The sequence below is a fragment of the Mchenga conophoros genome, linkage group LG9, assembly GCF_057382185.1.
Source record: "Mchenga conophoros isolate Kocher_MC1m ecotype Shallow Benthic linkage group LG9, M_conophoros_male_GT1.1, whole genome shotgun sequence".
NCBI lineage: Eukaryota > Metazoa > Chordata > Actinopteri > Cichliformes > Cichlidae > Mchenga > Mchenga conophoros.
The window spans coordinates 30,632,023-30,645,801 of NC_140534.1; the positions used below are offsets into that span (position 1 = coordinate 30,632,023).

Here is a 13,779-nt window from a genome sequence, read left to right on the forward strand (position 1 = left end):
GCCATATAGTACTTGAGTACTGCTATCAGTCTTAATCATCAGTTTTAGAGTAATTTGATGCCCTTTTTAATTGTAAGGCTCTATGTTAGTTTTTCTTTAAACGGGTAAAGTCTAACATAACTACTCATCTTACATTTATTTATGCAGCAATGGATTTATTTTTAGTACTTGAACGCATCATGGGTGTTTACTATCGTGTCCTGAATCTGAAACCGGATTGGTGGAGCATGTTTTGAGGCGGGAAACCGAGACTTAAATTTCGGCAAAGATTGGTGTTTTAATCTAGTTCCTAAACTTGGTCCTCTGTTCTTTAACTTCTTGCATTTTTATTGACAGATAAGACGAAATGTTTTACTACCCCAATGTGCTCCAGCGACATTCTGGATGTTTTTCCACAATTTGGTGAGTCTACATGTTGCTTCAAAGCCATTAGCAAGAAGTCCTGATGGACATTACCTCCCGACTAGCTAACTGTTATGTCTAAATTTTGTAAATGTGTTTTGTTATTCAGGTTAGCAGCCACTAAAGGCATCAGGGTGACCCGCAGAGAGCTTCTGAGAGTCAATGTCAAGCGGACCTGGTATGAATGTGCATGTTTTTGTATAGCAAGCCTGATAAAATTGCTAAAGTAGATTAGCAAAGGTTTAGACTAGTTTAGGTTACTTAGTTCAAACTTAGCACTTCACTACATCTCCATTTGCCAGTAAATTGTGCAGCTAAGTTTTACTGTGCACATTTAGTCAAGATTCATCTGCCTCATTTTGAATGTTTACAGCGGGGAGATTTTGGACTATGTGACGGCACAGGTTCCTCCACCACAACCCAGCCTGCCCAGGCCTCGGTTCTCTCTGTACCTGTCCTCTCAGCTGCAGTACGGAGTGGTTGTAGTCTACCACAGGCAGTGTGGCTTCTTGCTTGGTGAGGAACAAACAGCAAGACAGCAGAAACAAGAGAAACTGAAATCGTGTGATCAGCCATGACATTCCTCTGCTTTCCCTACACACTATGCTGCAAGTTGAGTCACTGCAGTAGTTGTCAAATTTGAAAGTGTATACAAAACACTGAGGAGATGACTAACATGGATTAAAAAATAAATGGGAATCATTTCATGGTAGATTGCTTATATAGGATTAGCAAAAAAAAGGGAGTTGGTTGGCAAAATGATTTTCAATTGAACCAAAAAACCCCAACAAAAAACACTAACTCAAATAAACCAAAAGCAAAAACAGAGCAGCTTCATTATTTTTCATGATTGATGTTAACTGGGGAAAAAAGCCCAGCTTGTTTACTTTATGCAAAACACATCAGACAAATTGTGTTCGTCACCTTCTCTCTGTGTCATGAAAACTGTTTTGGTGCAAAAACCAAAACAATGCTATCATCCCAGCTCCCCCTGATAAGTGTGATTTAGAAGCCAATATGGAACTAATGAAAGCAACATCATCAAACACAGCGCAACAGTCTCGATTCATCAGGTCTCAAATTGCAGCCTGACGATGATATTGCATCCGACAGATTCGCAATCATGCTGCTGTCATGGTTGATGAAAATGGTGAAACATAATGCAGGATGATCAGCAGGAGGAGATGCCAAGAAAGCAGCCATTGTCTGCAGTGGCATTTAATTTCACCCACCAGTACAATAAAACCTCCAAGTGTGTGGGTATGATGTTTATATGGCATTATTAAGCAGGGCTTAGTGGAGTTTGGTATGGTCATTGTAAAATGGGACACAAACATCCTCCATGCTCATTTTTATTTTTCCAGACATCCATTTTTTTATATGCTTATTCAGTTGAAGGTCCTATGAGGCTGGAGGCAATCCTGGCTTTGGGGGAGAGGTTGGGTACAGGCAACCTAAATACTCTTAGTACCTTTTATCAATGAGGATGTTGAATACACATGTTAGCTTGAAGTGACCTTTAGTACATTTGTCACTGTTAACTTAAATGTGATGCCTCTTCTTGCATCTCTTGTTTTTTTTTTTTTGTACGAGTCGTGTGCATAATTTTTCTGTTTTCCAGAGGAGGTTCAACAAACCATAGACCGCCTGCTGCGCTGTAAAAGATGTGTGCCTATAGACATGGCTGAATCTGGCAGGTCTGTGTATGCACGCACAGTGTGCTAATCCACAGGGGAAGAAAGTTTTGTCTCTTGCGGCATCTGAAAAAAAATTAGCAGAACTGTCAGGAAGTTTTAGCTGTTTGGGGAAGTGTGAGCTCACAGGCTTGTTGTTGAATATTTATGAGATGACAAACAGATTGTTTGGAGTAATAAACAGTAAAATGGAGAATATGGTGTTTAAATTAGTGGACAAATGGCTCTCCTTCCCTTTAAATAGCTTCATCAATGTTTCATAAGCCACATTATGGAACAGCAGTAACGTTATGCACTTTGCTATTTATTAATCCATTTTGTGCGATATGAAGGAGCTCTAGTCTTATTCCAGTGATATTTTATATTATTAGAAACTGCAAATTCTAAAATGTGTGCAGTGTTTGAATATGTTGAGTAATAACATTGGCGTATCACACTGTAGGAATGCTTTGGATATACCTGACATCCTGTACATGATGGAGGAGGCAGAAGGAGCTCAGGATCCCTTCTTTGGTATCATGGAATCTCACCAGCTACCCAGCCCATACAAATTACCCCAGGTACATACACCCACCATTATACACCAGTATTATATATGCATGCCTCTGTAATATGTCAGGTTTGCTACAGAGGGACTGCAGTCAGTGTTGAAGGTCACGCTCTGTAAGCATGCAGGTGAGAGGCAGCAGTAGCTGCTACTATTACAATAATGATTAGATTTACCATGAATCATAATAATAGAAGCTTGCAGGATTTCACACATGCAGGCGAACTCCTGTTTCCAAAGAAATCTTTTGACTTGTAAAGATCAGTTCAGTGTTGAGCTTCATATGCAAGACTATTTGTGACATTTAGTCCTTATCTGAACACACAGACAAACATCTGATGTCCTGAAATTGTGACTGGCCATATAAATGCAGAACTTACTGTTATTTCACACAGTTTTGTTTGTTTGTTACCACAAATTACACATGCACCATTTACTTGGATTATTGTTTTATGGTAATGTTTACAAATGGGCTTTGATCAGTGTTTTTTGATCAACGGTCATGACAATTAGCATATTAATGATCAAGGAGCTGCCCATTGTTCATTCAGTGGGCTGGTTTCAGTTATTGTGCAAATGTACTGTCTATAAGGTTGGGGAAACCTCCAGTCAGCTGAGACTGAAGAAGTCACTTGGATGAGTGACGAAACTGGGGGGGAAATGCAGTGATTTACAAATCTCATAAAACCACATTTTATTCACAATAGATCACAGAAAACATATCAAATGTTTAAACTAAGAGATTTTATTATTTCGTGAAGGATAACACCTCATTTTGAATTTTTACGGCAGCGACATGTCTCAGAGAAGTTGGCATGGGGCAACAAAAGGCTGGAAAAGCACTGAGTAAGTAAGAGGTACAATAAAGAAACCGCTGGAGGAACATTTTGCAGTTAAGAAGTTACCTAGTGAGCAATGTGACTGGGTATAAAAAATGCATCTTAAAGAGGTTTCTGCAGAACAACTTCAGAAAAAAAACTTTTCACCATATATTTCATCATCTACAGTACATAATCATAATACTCAAAAGATTAAGAGATCCTGGAGAAATCTGTGTGTGCAAGGGTCAAAATTAGTATGGGATGCCCATGAGATGATCTTCAGAGCCTCAGGTCTCACTGCATTAAAACAGGCACGTCTGTGAGCACAATTCACCATGCCCCTCTAAAATGCAGGTTAAAGTTCTTATCGTGACAAGAAGAAGCCCCACATGAACGTGACCCTGCGCTTCTCTTGGCCAAAGCTCATTTAAAATGAAATTATTCTGTTATAGATGCCCTATAGTTCAGATTAAAGAGAAGAGGAATCATCTGGGTTGTTATCAACACTCGGTTCAAAAGCCATCTTTGATGGCATTAGTGCCTATAGTATTGGCACCTTGCACACCTGTAAAGACACCATCAGTGTTGAAGGGTGTAAACAGGTTTTAGAGCAAATGGAAACATTTGGCACATCAGGAGAAATACGACAGAAGACCCCGGACTGTCAGGACTGTATTCCTCTCCAAAAAGTCCAGCAGCTGCTCTCCTCAGCTACCAGATGTTTACAGACTGTTAAAAGATGAGGAGATGATACACAGCGCTAAACGTGGCCCTGTAACAACTTTTTTGAAACATATTGCTGCCATGAAATGATTTTTTTCCTGAATTGTTGCATTCTCTCATTTTAAACATTTGGTATATTACTATATTACTGCTACTGTGAATAAAATATGGGTTTGTGAGATTTGCAAGTCATTGCATTCTGGTTTTATTTACACCCCGAGTCGTGTGGCAATGGGGTTGTGCACTATATTTCTCCCTGCTTACAATACTTCATAGTGTTGAGTCAGTTAAATCACAGTGAATAACTCCTTGCTGAGTGTGGGTGATGTAAATCTGGCAGACCTGGACTTGAACTTTGTCCTCATAATCTGTAATGAGTAGAATGAGTCAATGTTATATGGATTTAAAGGATTGCTGCACTGCATCATAAGTGTTTGTTACGTGTTTGTGATGTGCGCTTCCAGGCGGGGTTTGTGATTGAAGATGTTGGTTCACAGCACTCCCTGGTGCTCAGTCCCCACACCACACGAGGTGAGATGAAAACTCTGGCATTTTAAAAAGCTGTAGCTGCTCCCCATTTGAATCTCAGCTACTCTCACATCCTTGTGCTCCTAATTCCTCCTGCAATGTTAAACCAGGTTTCAGGTCACCTCCAGCTGCCATCACTCTAACTGAGAAGGAGCACTTCATCATCACCACTGCTGAGGTAAACTCTCTGTCATAGTGCGGGGACAAGAAACACCCCAGTCATCATTTTTAGTTACAGCAGGCGTCCTGGTGAATCACTGAGCCAGGATGTGGACCGTGTGCCCACAACATCTCCAGTTAACATCTTTGTCACAAGCTAGAAGCCTGCTTCCTGTGTGCCTCATGCTTTGTGACGAGGGAGCAGCATCAAAGGCAGAAGATGTAGTACACTGTCACATGCTCTTGTGAGAAAGATGTTTACTGTTAAACAAGGCCAGATATTTATAAGAACTCTTATTTTGAAGTGCTCAAACCAACCCAGTGTGTATAAGATAAAGTGAGGTGAGTGTTGTGAGGAAATGTGGATCAAAATGACAGACAGAGAAAAGAAGGCAGAGGGATGTGTTTCCCTACTGTAAGTCGAGCAGGACCATCACACAGTATTAGCCTCCTCGCTCTGTCACTTAGAGACTGCCGATGGCCCTCATGAACCGCATCAGCTGATGATATCCATTTTGGCTTGTTGAGATCGGCCTGTGTGCACAGTTTGCTCACAGAGACATGCTGCTCACATCCCTGTTGCACTGTCAGTCTCATGAGTTTAGTTTTGCTATGCAGGCAGAAACATGGTAATATCTGTACTCTCAGCTCTGTTGCTGCTGCTGTATTTTTATTTCTGTCTTTCATTCACGCGTCTTACATTTTCTGTGTCAGGATTTCGAGGGAGCTGATCTTCCTGAAGCTACAGCCAGAGAGATTGACTTGTTGATGGACCAAGCTGACCAGTTCCATAAAGGTATTTCTGTCAGACTCATTGATTGTCCTCTGTGATAAGCACTGTGCACATATAACAGGGTTTTATGTGTTTAGCCTGACATCATGTTTTAGCTTTGCAGAAATTCTTATCAGCTCTGCAACACGTCCCTCTCTTGCACAGGGTATTTTCTCTGCCTAGAGGAAATTTTTGGCACTGTCTTCTAAGAGGTTTTAGGAGTGGCAAAGACAGATCACCCTCATTTGAAGCTAGCTTCATTAATTCCAAGCCTTGAAGACGTTTTTGTTTATGAAATCCTGAGAAATAACAGGAAAAGGCATCGATTTCTGCCAAAACCGGAACTTATTTACTTTACTGTAAGCATGTGGTCACCTACAACAAGACCCCATTCTGAGTCAGGAGAAAGCCTGTTGTAATGTGACTGCCCCCATCAGCCGGGTCAAATTCTTTGTGCCACGGCTATAATTGGAAAAAGAGCCGCTCTGACCCCATGAGTGCTTTTGCTACCAGAAAGAAAACATTTATTTTCTGGAAACTGGTTGGTTTCATTGGAGAGCAGAGAGGCAGAAACTTTAGATCGCCTCTTCTGCTCTGACAAAAATTATAAAAGACAGGACAACATGTGAGTAGCTTGTATTTAGTTCCAATTTTCTCTGTTAAAACATGAGTGAGAGAGTAGAAAAGGATTTTTTAGGGTCTTATTAGAATAGATTTAAGCCACTTGATTCATTAGTTTGGGTCATTTGGTGAAAACTGTTAGTTTGTATGTGTCTTGTTTCTCTGAGCGTTGTTTACAACACGTGTTAAACAGATGCAGAGGAGCAGACAGAGGAGAGCAGCTGGAAAGGAGCCATGTCTTCTGCTGATCAGTGAGTCCTGGTTAGAAACAAAAGTGACAAACATGGTTTGTGTTTCCACTGGCTGTTACGGCCCGTGCACAGAAAATAGACCGCAGACTTACAGGAATATTTATGTGTGTCTCAAAGGTGTGATAACAGTTTTCGTCTCATGAACATTTTCAGTGTGGTGCTACGTGTGTGTGTTTCCAGGCTGGAGGAGGAGGTGGTGTTGGGGACAGACCGGGACAGTGTGTGGCTGCTGGACGAGGAGACAGGTCAGCCTATGGCAGTTCCTTTGGCAACCATTGCCCTAGAGATGACCCCTGTACAAGTTGCCATGCCATCTCCACCCTCTGGGGCATCTGGGAGAGAGGGGGACCGAATGACAGAAAGGCCCTGTGATGAGGTGGGATAAGGAGGACTGCTCACTTTTACTGTTTTGTGAGAAAGTAAAAGATTTCCGGTGTGTCTGTGTGGGATGTATCTGAAAGGCTCTGGATTTTGTTGATGGAAAAACAGCTATTAAAGCTATGTTTTATTTTTAGGCTATTGAACGATGATTGTGTAGGAAACACTGTGATGACAGCTTGTTTTTATGACACCCGTAGCCCAGTGACTCACGAGCAGTTTGTTTTGTTTTAGAAACAAATAATAGAAAGCATGTGCGGGTGTGTCAACATGGAGCTGCATATTTTCCAGTATGCGTACTCTGGACTGTTAAGTCATTGCACTGTAAACGTATGATTGTTGCTGTGCCACCAGGTGGCTGCTCCTCCTCTAAGGAAGCGCGGTGGAAGACGCAGGCGTCAGCTGGTCTTTGCAGACCCTCAGGTCCAGATATCTGAAAGAGTGATGGAGGAGCAGATCGGGAACCCGAGGGCCGAGACGCTCACACTGGTAGTTAGAATAAGATGACATCACTGAACTTTTAAAGATTTATCTGAATGAATTCAGTCTAAATATTTCAGATTTTGAATGACAGTTTGCGTCACATAACTGCTGGAGTTATGTACACATTTAACAGCTTCTTTTCTTCTCAGACACATGTAGACTTTTTCCATGAGTCTCTACTCGACTTGACTCAATCCATTTTTTAGGGCTTTCCATTAGGCTTTTTGTTACCTCCTGTCGGATTTCAGGTGATCCGAGGCAATCCGAAAATATGTCGTCAACAGACTGCATGCCAACAGTTGGCCAGTCATTGGCGTCACGAGAGCTACACAAAAAACAGTGCGGTCCCTGAGTCTGAAAAAGCCATACACTGAGCAGCAGGTAGATGATCATCATCCGCTGTTATTGTGTTTGTGTCACATGCAAATCACATCACAGGACTTTTGTCCGCGTTACTATAACGACCCACACGTAGCAAAGTGGTACTCGATTGTAGTGGAAAACAACCAAAATGGAGTTGAGCTGAGCAGAGTAGGTATTAATGGAAAAGAGGCAATAGACACAAAGACTCCATACTAAAATCCGTCTTCACTGGATGTTCCTGGTTCAGTTGACGGGGATCAGTGGTTGACTGACCGATTTTCAGTCTCTGCTGTTCTGTAATCAAAGTCTTGCCATCAAAGTGTCTATTCACCAGGGTGTCTGTTAATTAAACTCCTGCTCTCCACTTCTATTCCTTCTCTTCCCACTGGAATAGTGCTTATTGATTTCATTGCCTTCCTTCTTTGTTGCTCCCTTCCTGCCATGTTTAAATTCCTGTGATATGCTGAGATTGGTTTCCCTCCCTCGCTGCACCAGAACCTTCACTCTAAAATCTTGTTTTTTCTCTCAGTCAGACGTGTTGCTGGACTTCCTGTCTGTGACCACGCGTGCCACTCCTACTCAGCTCTTCAGCGCCCCCTGTGGATGTAAGTACCAGGAGCTACACAGTTACTGTTGACTGAATACGAACCATTATTTCTAAGCCTTTTATTCTCAGGTAATGAAAGCACAGACGGATTGAGCAGTATAAAATCCCTTAGAGAGAATCCTTGTACATCATGTAAGGAAGCCTAATAAATAAAGAGAAATGCTGCAACTTGTCTGTTCGCCACATAAATGTTGTGCATGTTTCTAATCAGCTTCAGCCTCACTGGGCCTCTGCATGCTAATAGGTGGGACTAATCTCCAACACAGTCATCAGCTATAGTGAAAAAAAACTATAGCTGTAGAGAAAAAAAACAAACTGTCGGCATAGCACCCTGTCTGCCTTTTGCCCTATCTACAGCCCTCCTTCACTCTGACCTCCAGACGCTATGGAAACAGCAGGCCTCACTCGCCGTCCTGCCCAAACAAGAAAAAGAGAAAGGGGAGGAGGAAGAAGAGGAGGAGGGGAGATTGGGGTCAGAGCAAGAGAGAGAGATAATGAGGGCAGAGAGGAAGAGAAGGGACTCATCCATGAAGGAGGTGGGTCTGCGTACATTTAACCATCGACGAGGAGGATTTTGATGTAAAGTAGTGGTAATCTTACCAAACTCCAGTGTAATGCCATCCTGAATTCTGAGAGGGTGTTTGTGGAGCCAGAGTTGTAATAATAAGGCTTATCTGGTATCCAGCTAGCCCGCAGTGGTAGCCTGCCAGCTCAGTGTGTTCAGCTCATTGGTGAAATAAATCAGATTATAAACCTCATTTCTATTTCTTTACTCTCTCTCTTTCTCAGATACCCAGTGATTTAAGACTGCAAAGCACAGAGGGCTCATGTAAGAAGAACTCTCATCTTTGACACAGACTACTTAGATTTTTTTAAGAGCACAAAGCCACTCACTGCGTGTTTGTGTGTGTCAGCAGCTGTGTCAGATATGATGCTGGACATGTCCAAAGAAGATCGATCAGTAAGCGATGCCGTTACTTCCATCAGCAGATGGTAAGTCTCAGATGGATAGAAAGATGGACAGCTCGGTGCATAAGAAACAGATCACTGTGTGTTTGTGTTTATGTGTTTGTGTGTGTGTGTCTGCAGGTCTCTGCAGGAGGAAGTCCAACAACCAATGGAGCCCATAGCAGAAGAAAGGATTGAGATGCCCGAGGCTCAGACTAACGCAGACAGCAGGGACATGCTGAGGTGCTCTAAGCATAAGCTAGCAAACACGCACAAACACACTCACACTGACACACAAACATACTTTGTAACTCCAAGAAATGCATGAAAGACATTTGCAGCTGTGTCAAACTCAGTCTCACTGATGCCCACTGTTTGAAATGAGAGTTACATTGTGGACCAGACCTATAGATGTTATTGACGTGCCTGTCTTTACAATCTGGTCCACGTGAATCCTGAACTATATGTTGTCATTATGGCGCCCACACCGCCAACTCCTAACAACCTGCTCATCAGCCTGAGTGTGACAGTTGCTTGTAGCACGAATTTGATTAAACAACATCAGTCCTTATGTAAAAGCAAAGTGGGAACAAAGTGCTTATTTGTAAGTCTTAACATGTTAGTGGCTGTGTGGGAAATATAAGGGGAAAAACGCCTCTGATCAGGTGGTTTGCATATATAGCACAAGCCAGGCAGCTCATATGAAAGTGGGCGCACAAGGAAAGGTTTTGAATTGTAAATTAAGTTTGCAGTTTATCTGGAAGTCCTCATCTAAATGGTCTACCTGACACTGCTTGCCTCTTATCAGCTCCGAGGGTTTCTTTCTCGTATATTCAGTATATCAATAGAAATGATATTCCCTGAAAACAGAGATCGTCTCTTGCTGATTACATGCGCAGGCCTCTCTGTACTCTTTATAAAACAGCAAACATCTTTTGAAATTGTCCACCTCTGCTTGCTTTGTCCCACTCTGTGTCGGGCCGCTTTTATGCTCGCCGTGACGCTTGTGTGCCGGGTGTTGTGGGATAATTTTTACATCTCATCCTGTGTCGTGAGACATGATCTTTGTGACACATCGGCCGGTCGCGCAAGACCCGAGTGTACGATCGTGCCCGTTTTTATGATTATTTTAATAATAGTTCTGCACAGTAGCTCAGAGACGCACAAACACACAGGGGGAGATGTTGCAACTGTTTAGAAGAATAACGCAGTGGCTTCTTGCACCTTAACAGTGGGGAATAAAGACGAGCGAAGCGACCACTGCAGAGGGTGTAGTGGCACCTTTAGCTCATCAGCTTTAAGGTGTCATGGAGGTGTGCCCACACAGCCCCGACTGCAGGAGTTTGACACGTGTTGCAACATAGGTAAACATGTAAGAGTCACTGTGATAATACAGGATGCTGAAGGATCTTTCTTTACTTTTTAATCCTTTCTGGCTCCTGAGTGCAGGCTCTTTGTTAATGCTGCCCAGCCTCCACATGCGCGTTAGTGCTCTAATATCCACTCGTGTTGAGATCTGAAGAGTCCACACTCTGCTCTGTTGCCAGAATCGCCCCAAGGTGATTAGTTTTTGTGGCACGACATGCTACTCTGCTCTTTGTATTTGAAGGTAGGCTGTGGCAGACTTTTAAAGGTGAACCATTAATGGCTACAGTTTGAAAACTAGGACAACTAGTCTATTTATTCAGAGTTTCAGCTGTGTTGGTTGAATTGCATGAAGAGAAACACAGTGACTTTCCTTTCCTAACACAGGCCAAAACAACGCTTAACAACACTCGTAATCTTTATCCAGTGTGTGCCAACAAACAGCATCTGAGACATTTTCACATCCTTGCTTATGTGACAGTGTTGGGGTCACTCGTCTTTTGATGCACACTTGTCTTCAGTGTTTTCAGGGATGTTACACTGAGCTGTCATCTACACACTGGGAGTCTCCCTGTTGGTTTGATCTGGTTTAAAACTCTAATTTTTATTCAGTTCATGCGTCAGACAGTGAAACTGTTGATCACAGTGCATCTATAATTATATTCATGTCCGGTAACATGTATAATTGCATATACACTTTTTGCCTCCAGCATAACAGGTTGACCTGCTTTCTAAGTTGTTGGACATTTGCTTTGAAATTCTAAACCGAAAGGAAGCAGCAGACCTGAGGGATGAGTCTGACACGTATCCCTGACTGATTTTGTTTAAATGTCAAATACTGTGAAAAAGTATTTGCTCCCTTCATGATTTCAGTTTTTGTAAATTTTCACATTTCAGATTTTAATATCTGACAAAAACAACCCAAGTAAATACAAAATGCAGTTTGGTGAAATTATGATTTTATTTATTAAATGAATAACTATCCAAAACTACATATCCCTTGTGTAAAAATGAAATAACCGCCTAAGCTTAACAACTGGCTGCACCACCCTTGGCAGCAAGAACTACAATCAGACATGATTGATAACTGATAGTGAGTCATTCACATCACTGTCGAGGAATTTTGGCCCACTCTTCTTTTCAGAATTGTTTTATTGGAGTGTTTTCCCAAAAGTCTCTGGGAACATCAAGATGCTTTTTAACAGATGTGAGTTGAGCCTTTGTGTTCTGTTTGCTCAGCAGTGGTTTTCTCCTTGGGTGCCATTTTTGCCCAGTCTCTTTCTTGTCATTGAATCATGAACTCTGACCTCAACAGAGACAAATGAGGCCTTGTCACTTTTGCGACCTCCTGGATGAATCATTGCTGTGCTCTTGAAGTAATTTTTGTAGACTGGCCACTCGTGGGATGATTCACTACTGGTACAGTTTTTCTCCATGTGTGGATAATGGCTCTCACTTTGGATCACTGGAGTTCCCAGACTTTAGAACTGGCTTTGTAACCTTTTCCAGACTGACTGATGCCAGTGACTTTTTTTCTTAGCTCTTTCTTTAGATTGTGGCATGATGTGCTTTTAGCCTACTTTACCTTGTTAGACGTGTTGGTTTAAGGGATTTCTCACATTTTTACACAGAACATGGATGGTTTGGGTAACTTGGTTTCTTAATAAATGAAATCATTGTTTAAAAAAACGTAATCTGTACTTCCTCGAGATATTTAAAAACAAAACATACGTTTCTTTTCCAGCTGGATCACCTTCAGCCTGCAGAGGTTTGGTGAAGTCATCTTTGACTCTCTGCTGCCCCCTGAGGCCAATCGCTCCACTGCAACTGACACATTCTACAAACTGCTGGGTATGGGAAAGACAGAAATGGATTTTATTGATTTTTAGAGCTTTGAAGAATGAGGTGGATTGATGTGTCATTAAAGCTGACCTTTCACAAACTTCCCTGCATTGTACAGTAACAAAGGCTGTCACAGAGTGCGGTCTCTGTAACATGTTTAATGGCCCTATTCTGTGACGCTTCCTTCCAACAGAGCTCCTGTCTGCTGGACAGGTGACCGTACATCAGGCTGAGCCCTACAGCAGCATCACCATAAGCTCTGCTAAGCTGACAATGGCTGCCTGAACACACCTACAGCATCCAGCTAAAACCTAGTAGAGATTCAGCTCATCTGAACACATTGTTAAATCCAGTTTTTAATCAATAGCATATGAAGATTATTAAATGAATTACTTTTAATTAAACATGACCCTTTTTAAAAAAAAAAACAAACAAACAAAAAACCATCAGCGTTTCATGTTTTTATGCTTGGAAATTCAGTATTTTTAAGGATATTTTTAAAAATGTTATCCTACTCATGTGGTTCAGATTTATTGCTTGTATGGTTATATTTTCAGGTGTTTAAACAGAGTGTTGCAGTTTGGACTGAGTGTTGTATTATTATAGCTTTTTTCTTTTGTTTTATATTGTTATTTTCTCTGTTAAAAATATTAAAGGATAAAAATTAACTCCACTTTTATACAGTTTGTATTTGCTGTGTTAAATTTTAGCTCTTTAAAGACTAAAATCTTTAATAAAATGTTACTTATTCTTTGCATCTCAAAGGACTGGACTTCTCTTCATTGTCATACGATGACTGAGCCTCTTAGAAAAAGCCTACACATCAGTCTCTCTCTTTCAGATTCTGCACATGCTGTAGAAACATGCTGCATATAGAAATTAATGAAATGTGAAATGTTACAGAGGCTTTATCTCCTGCCTGTGACGGGACCAGATGGTGCCTCGCTGGCAGAAAAACTCCTCTGTGACCTCATGGCTCAATAGCGATATGAGCGCTTGCTTGTCAAATACCTCGATGAGGCCAAGAAGCCCGAGCTGAGGTCAGGGCAGAAATCCTCATTCACATCAGCACACTGGAATGGGAATTTTGTTGCTATGCATTCAGGTGGTGACATCGTGCCAAGAAGTGTCCGTTGTACATAATGTTTGGTACAAGAATAGCCAGCTGACTGCTACGTTTTCCACTGTGTACAAAAACATTTATGGTGCAATAGTTTGCTCAACATTAGTTTTGATAGTTTGTCACTGTGGCCATTAACAGTGGAGATTCCCTGT

At 41.7% G+C, this 13,779-nt stretch overlaps 1 protein-coding gene across 1 annotated transcript; it reads left to right on the forward strand.

The window, feature by feature from the left end:
• The first annotated feature begins 220 nt into the window (after positions 1 to 220).
• rec8b (REC8 meiotic recombination protein b) lies at positions 221 to 13,268 on the forward strand. Its single transcript, XM_085287496.1, has 18 exons — positions 221 to 402; positions 512 to 580; positions 776 to 918; positions 2,024 to 2,099; positions 2,539 to 2,656; positions 4,652 to 4,718; positions 4,826 to 4,893; positions 5,589 to 5,670; positions 6,461 to 6,518; positions 6,699 to 6,894; positions 7,251 to 7,385; positions 8,272 to 8,347; positions 8,707 to 8,885; positions 9,139 to 9,178; positions 9,267 to 9,342; positions 9,439 to 9,540; positions 12,407 to 12,513; positions 12,698 to 13,268. Exons 1-18 carry the CDS (start codon positions 347 to 349, stop codon positions 12,787 to 12,789), a joined length of 1,740 nt encoding a protein of 579 aa, XP_085143622.1. The 5' UTR covers positions 221 to 346; the 3' UTR covers positions 12,790 to 13,268.
• The last annotated feature ends 511 nt before the right edge of the window (positions 13,269 to 13,779 follow it).

What these genes read in the sequence shown, in the direction of transcription:
- rec8b (XM_085287496.1), top strand. Translation starts at nt 347, where the DNA reads ATGTTTTACTACCCCAATGTGCTCCAGCGACATTCTGGATGTTTTTCC. An exon ending in GGATGTTTTTCCACAATTTG is followed by an intron (nt 403 to 511) that starts GTGAGTCTACAT and finishes TTTGTTATTCAG; the next exon opens with GTTAGCAGCCACTAAAGGCA. An exon ending in AGCTGACCAGTTCCATAAAG is followed by an intron (nt 5,671 to 6,460) that starts GTATTTCTGTCA and finishes CGTGTTAAACAG; the next exon opens with ATGCAGAGGAGCAGACAGAG.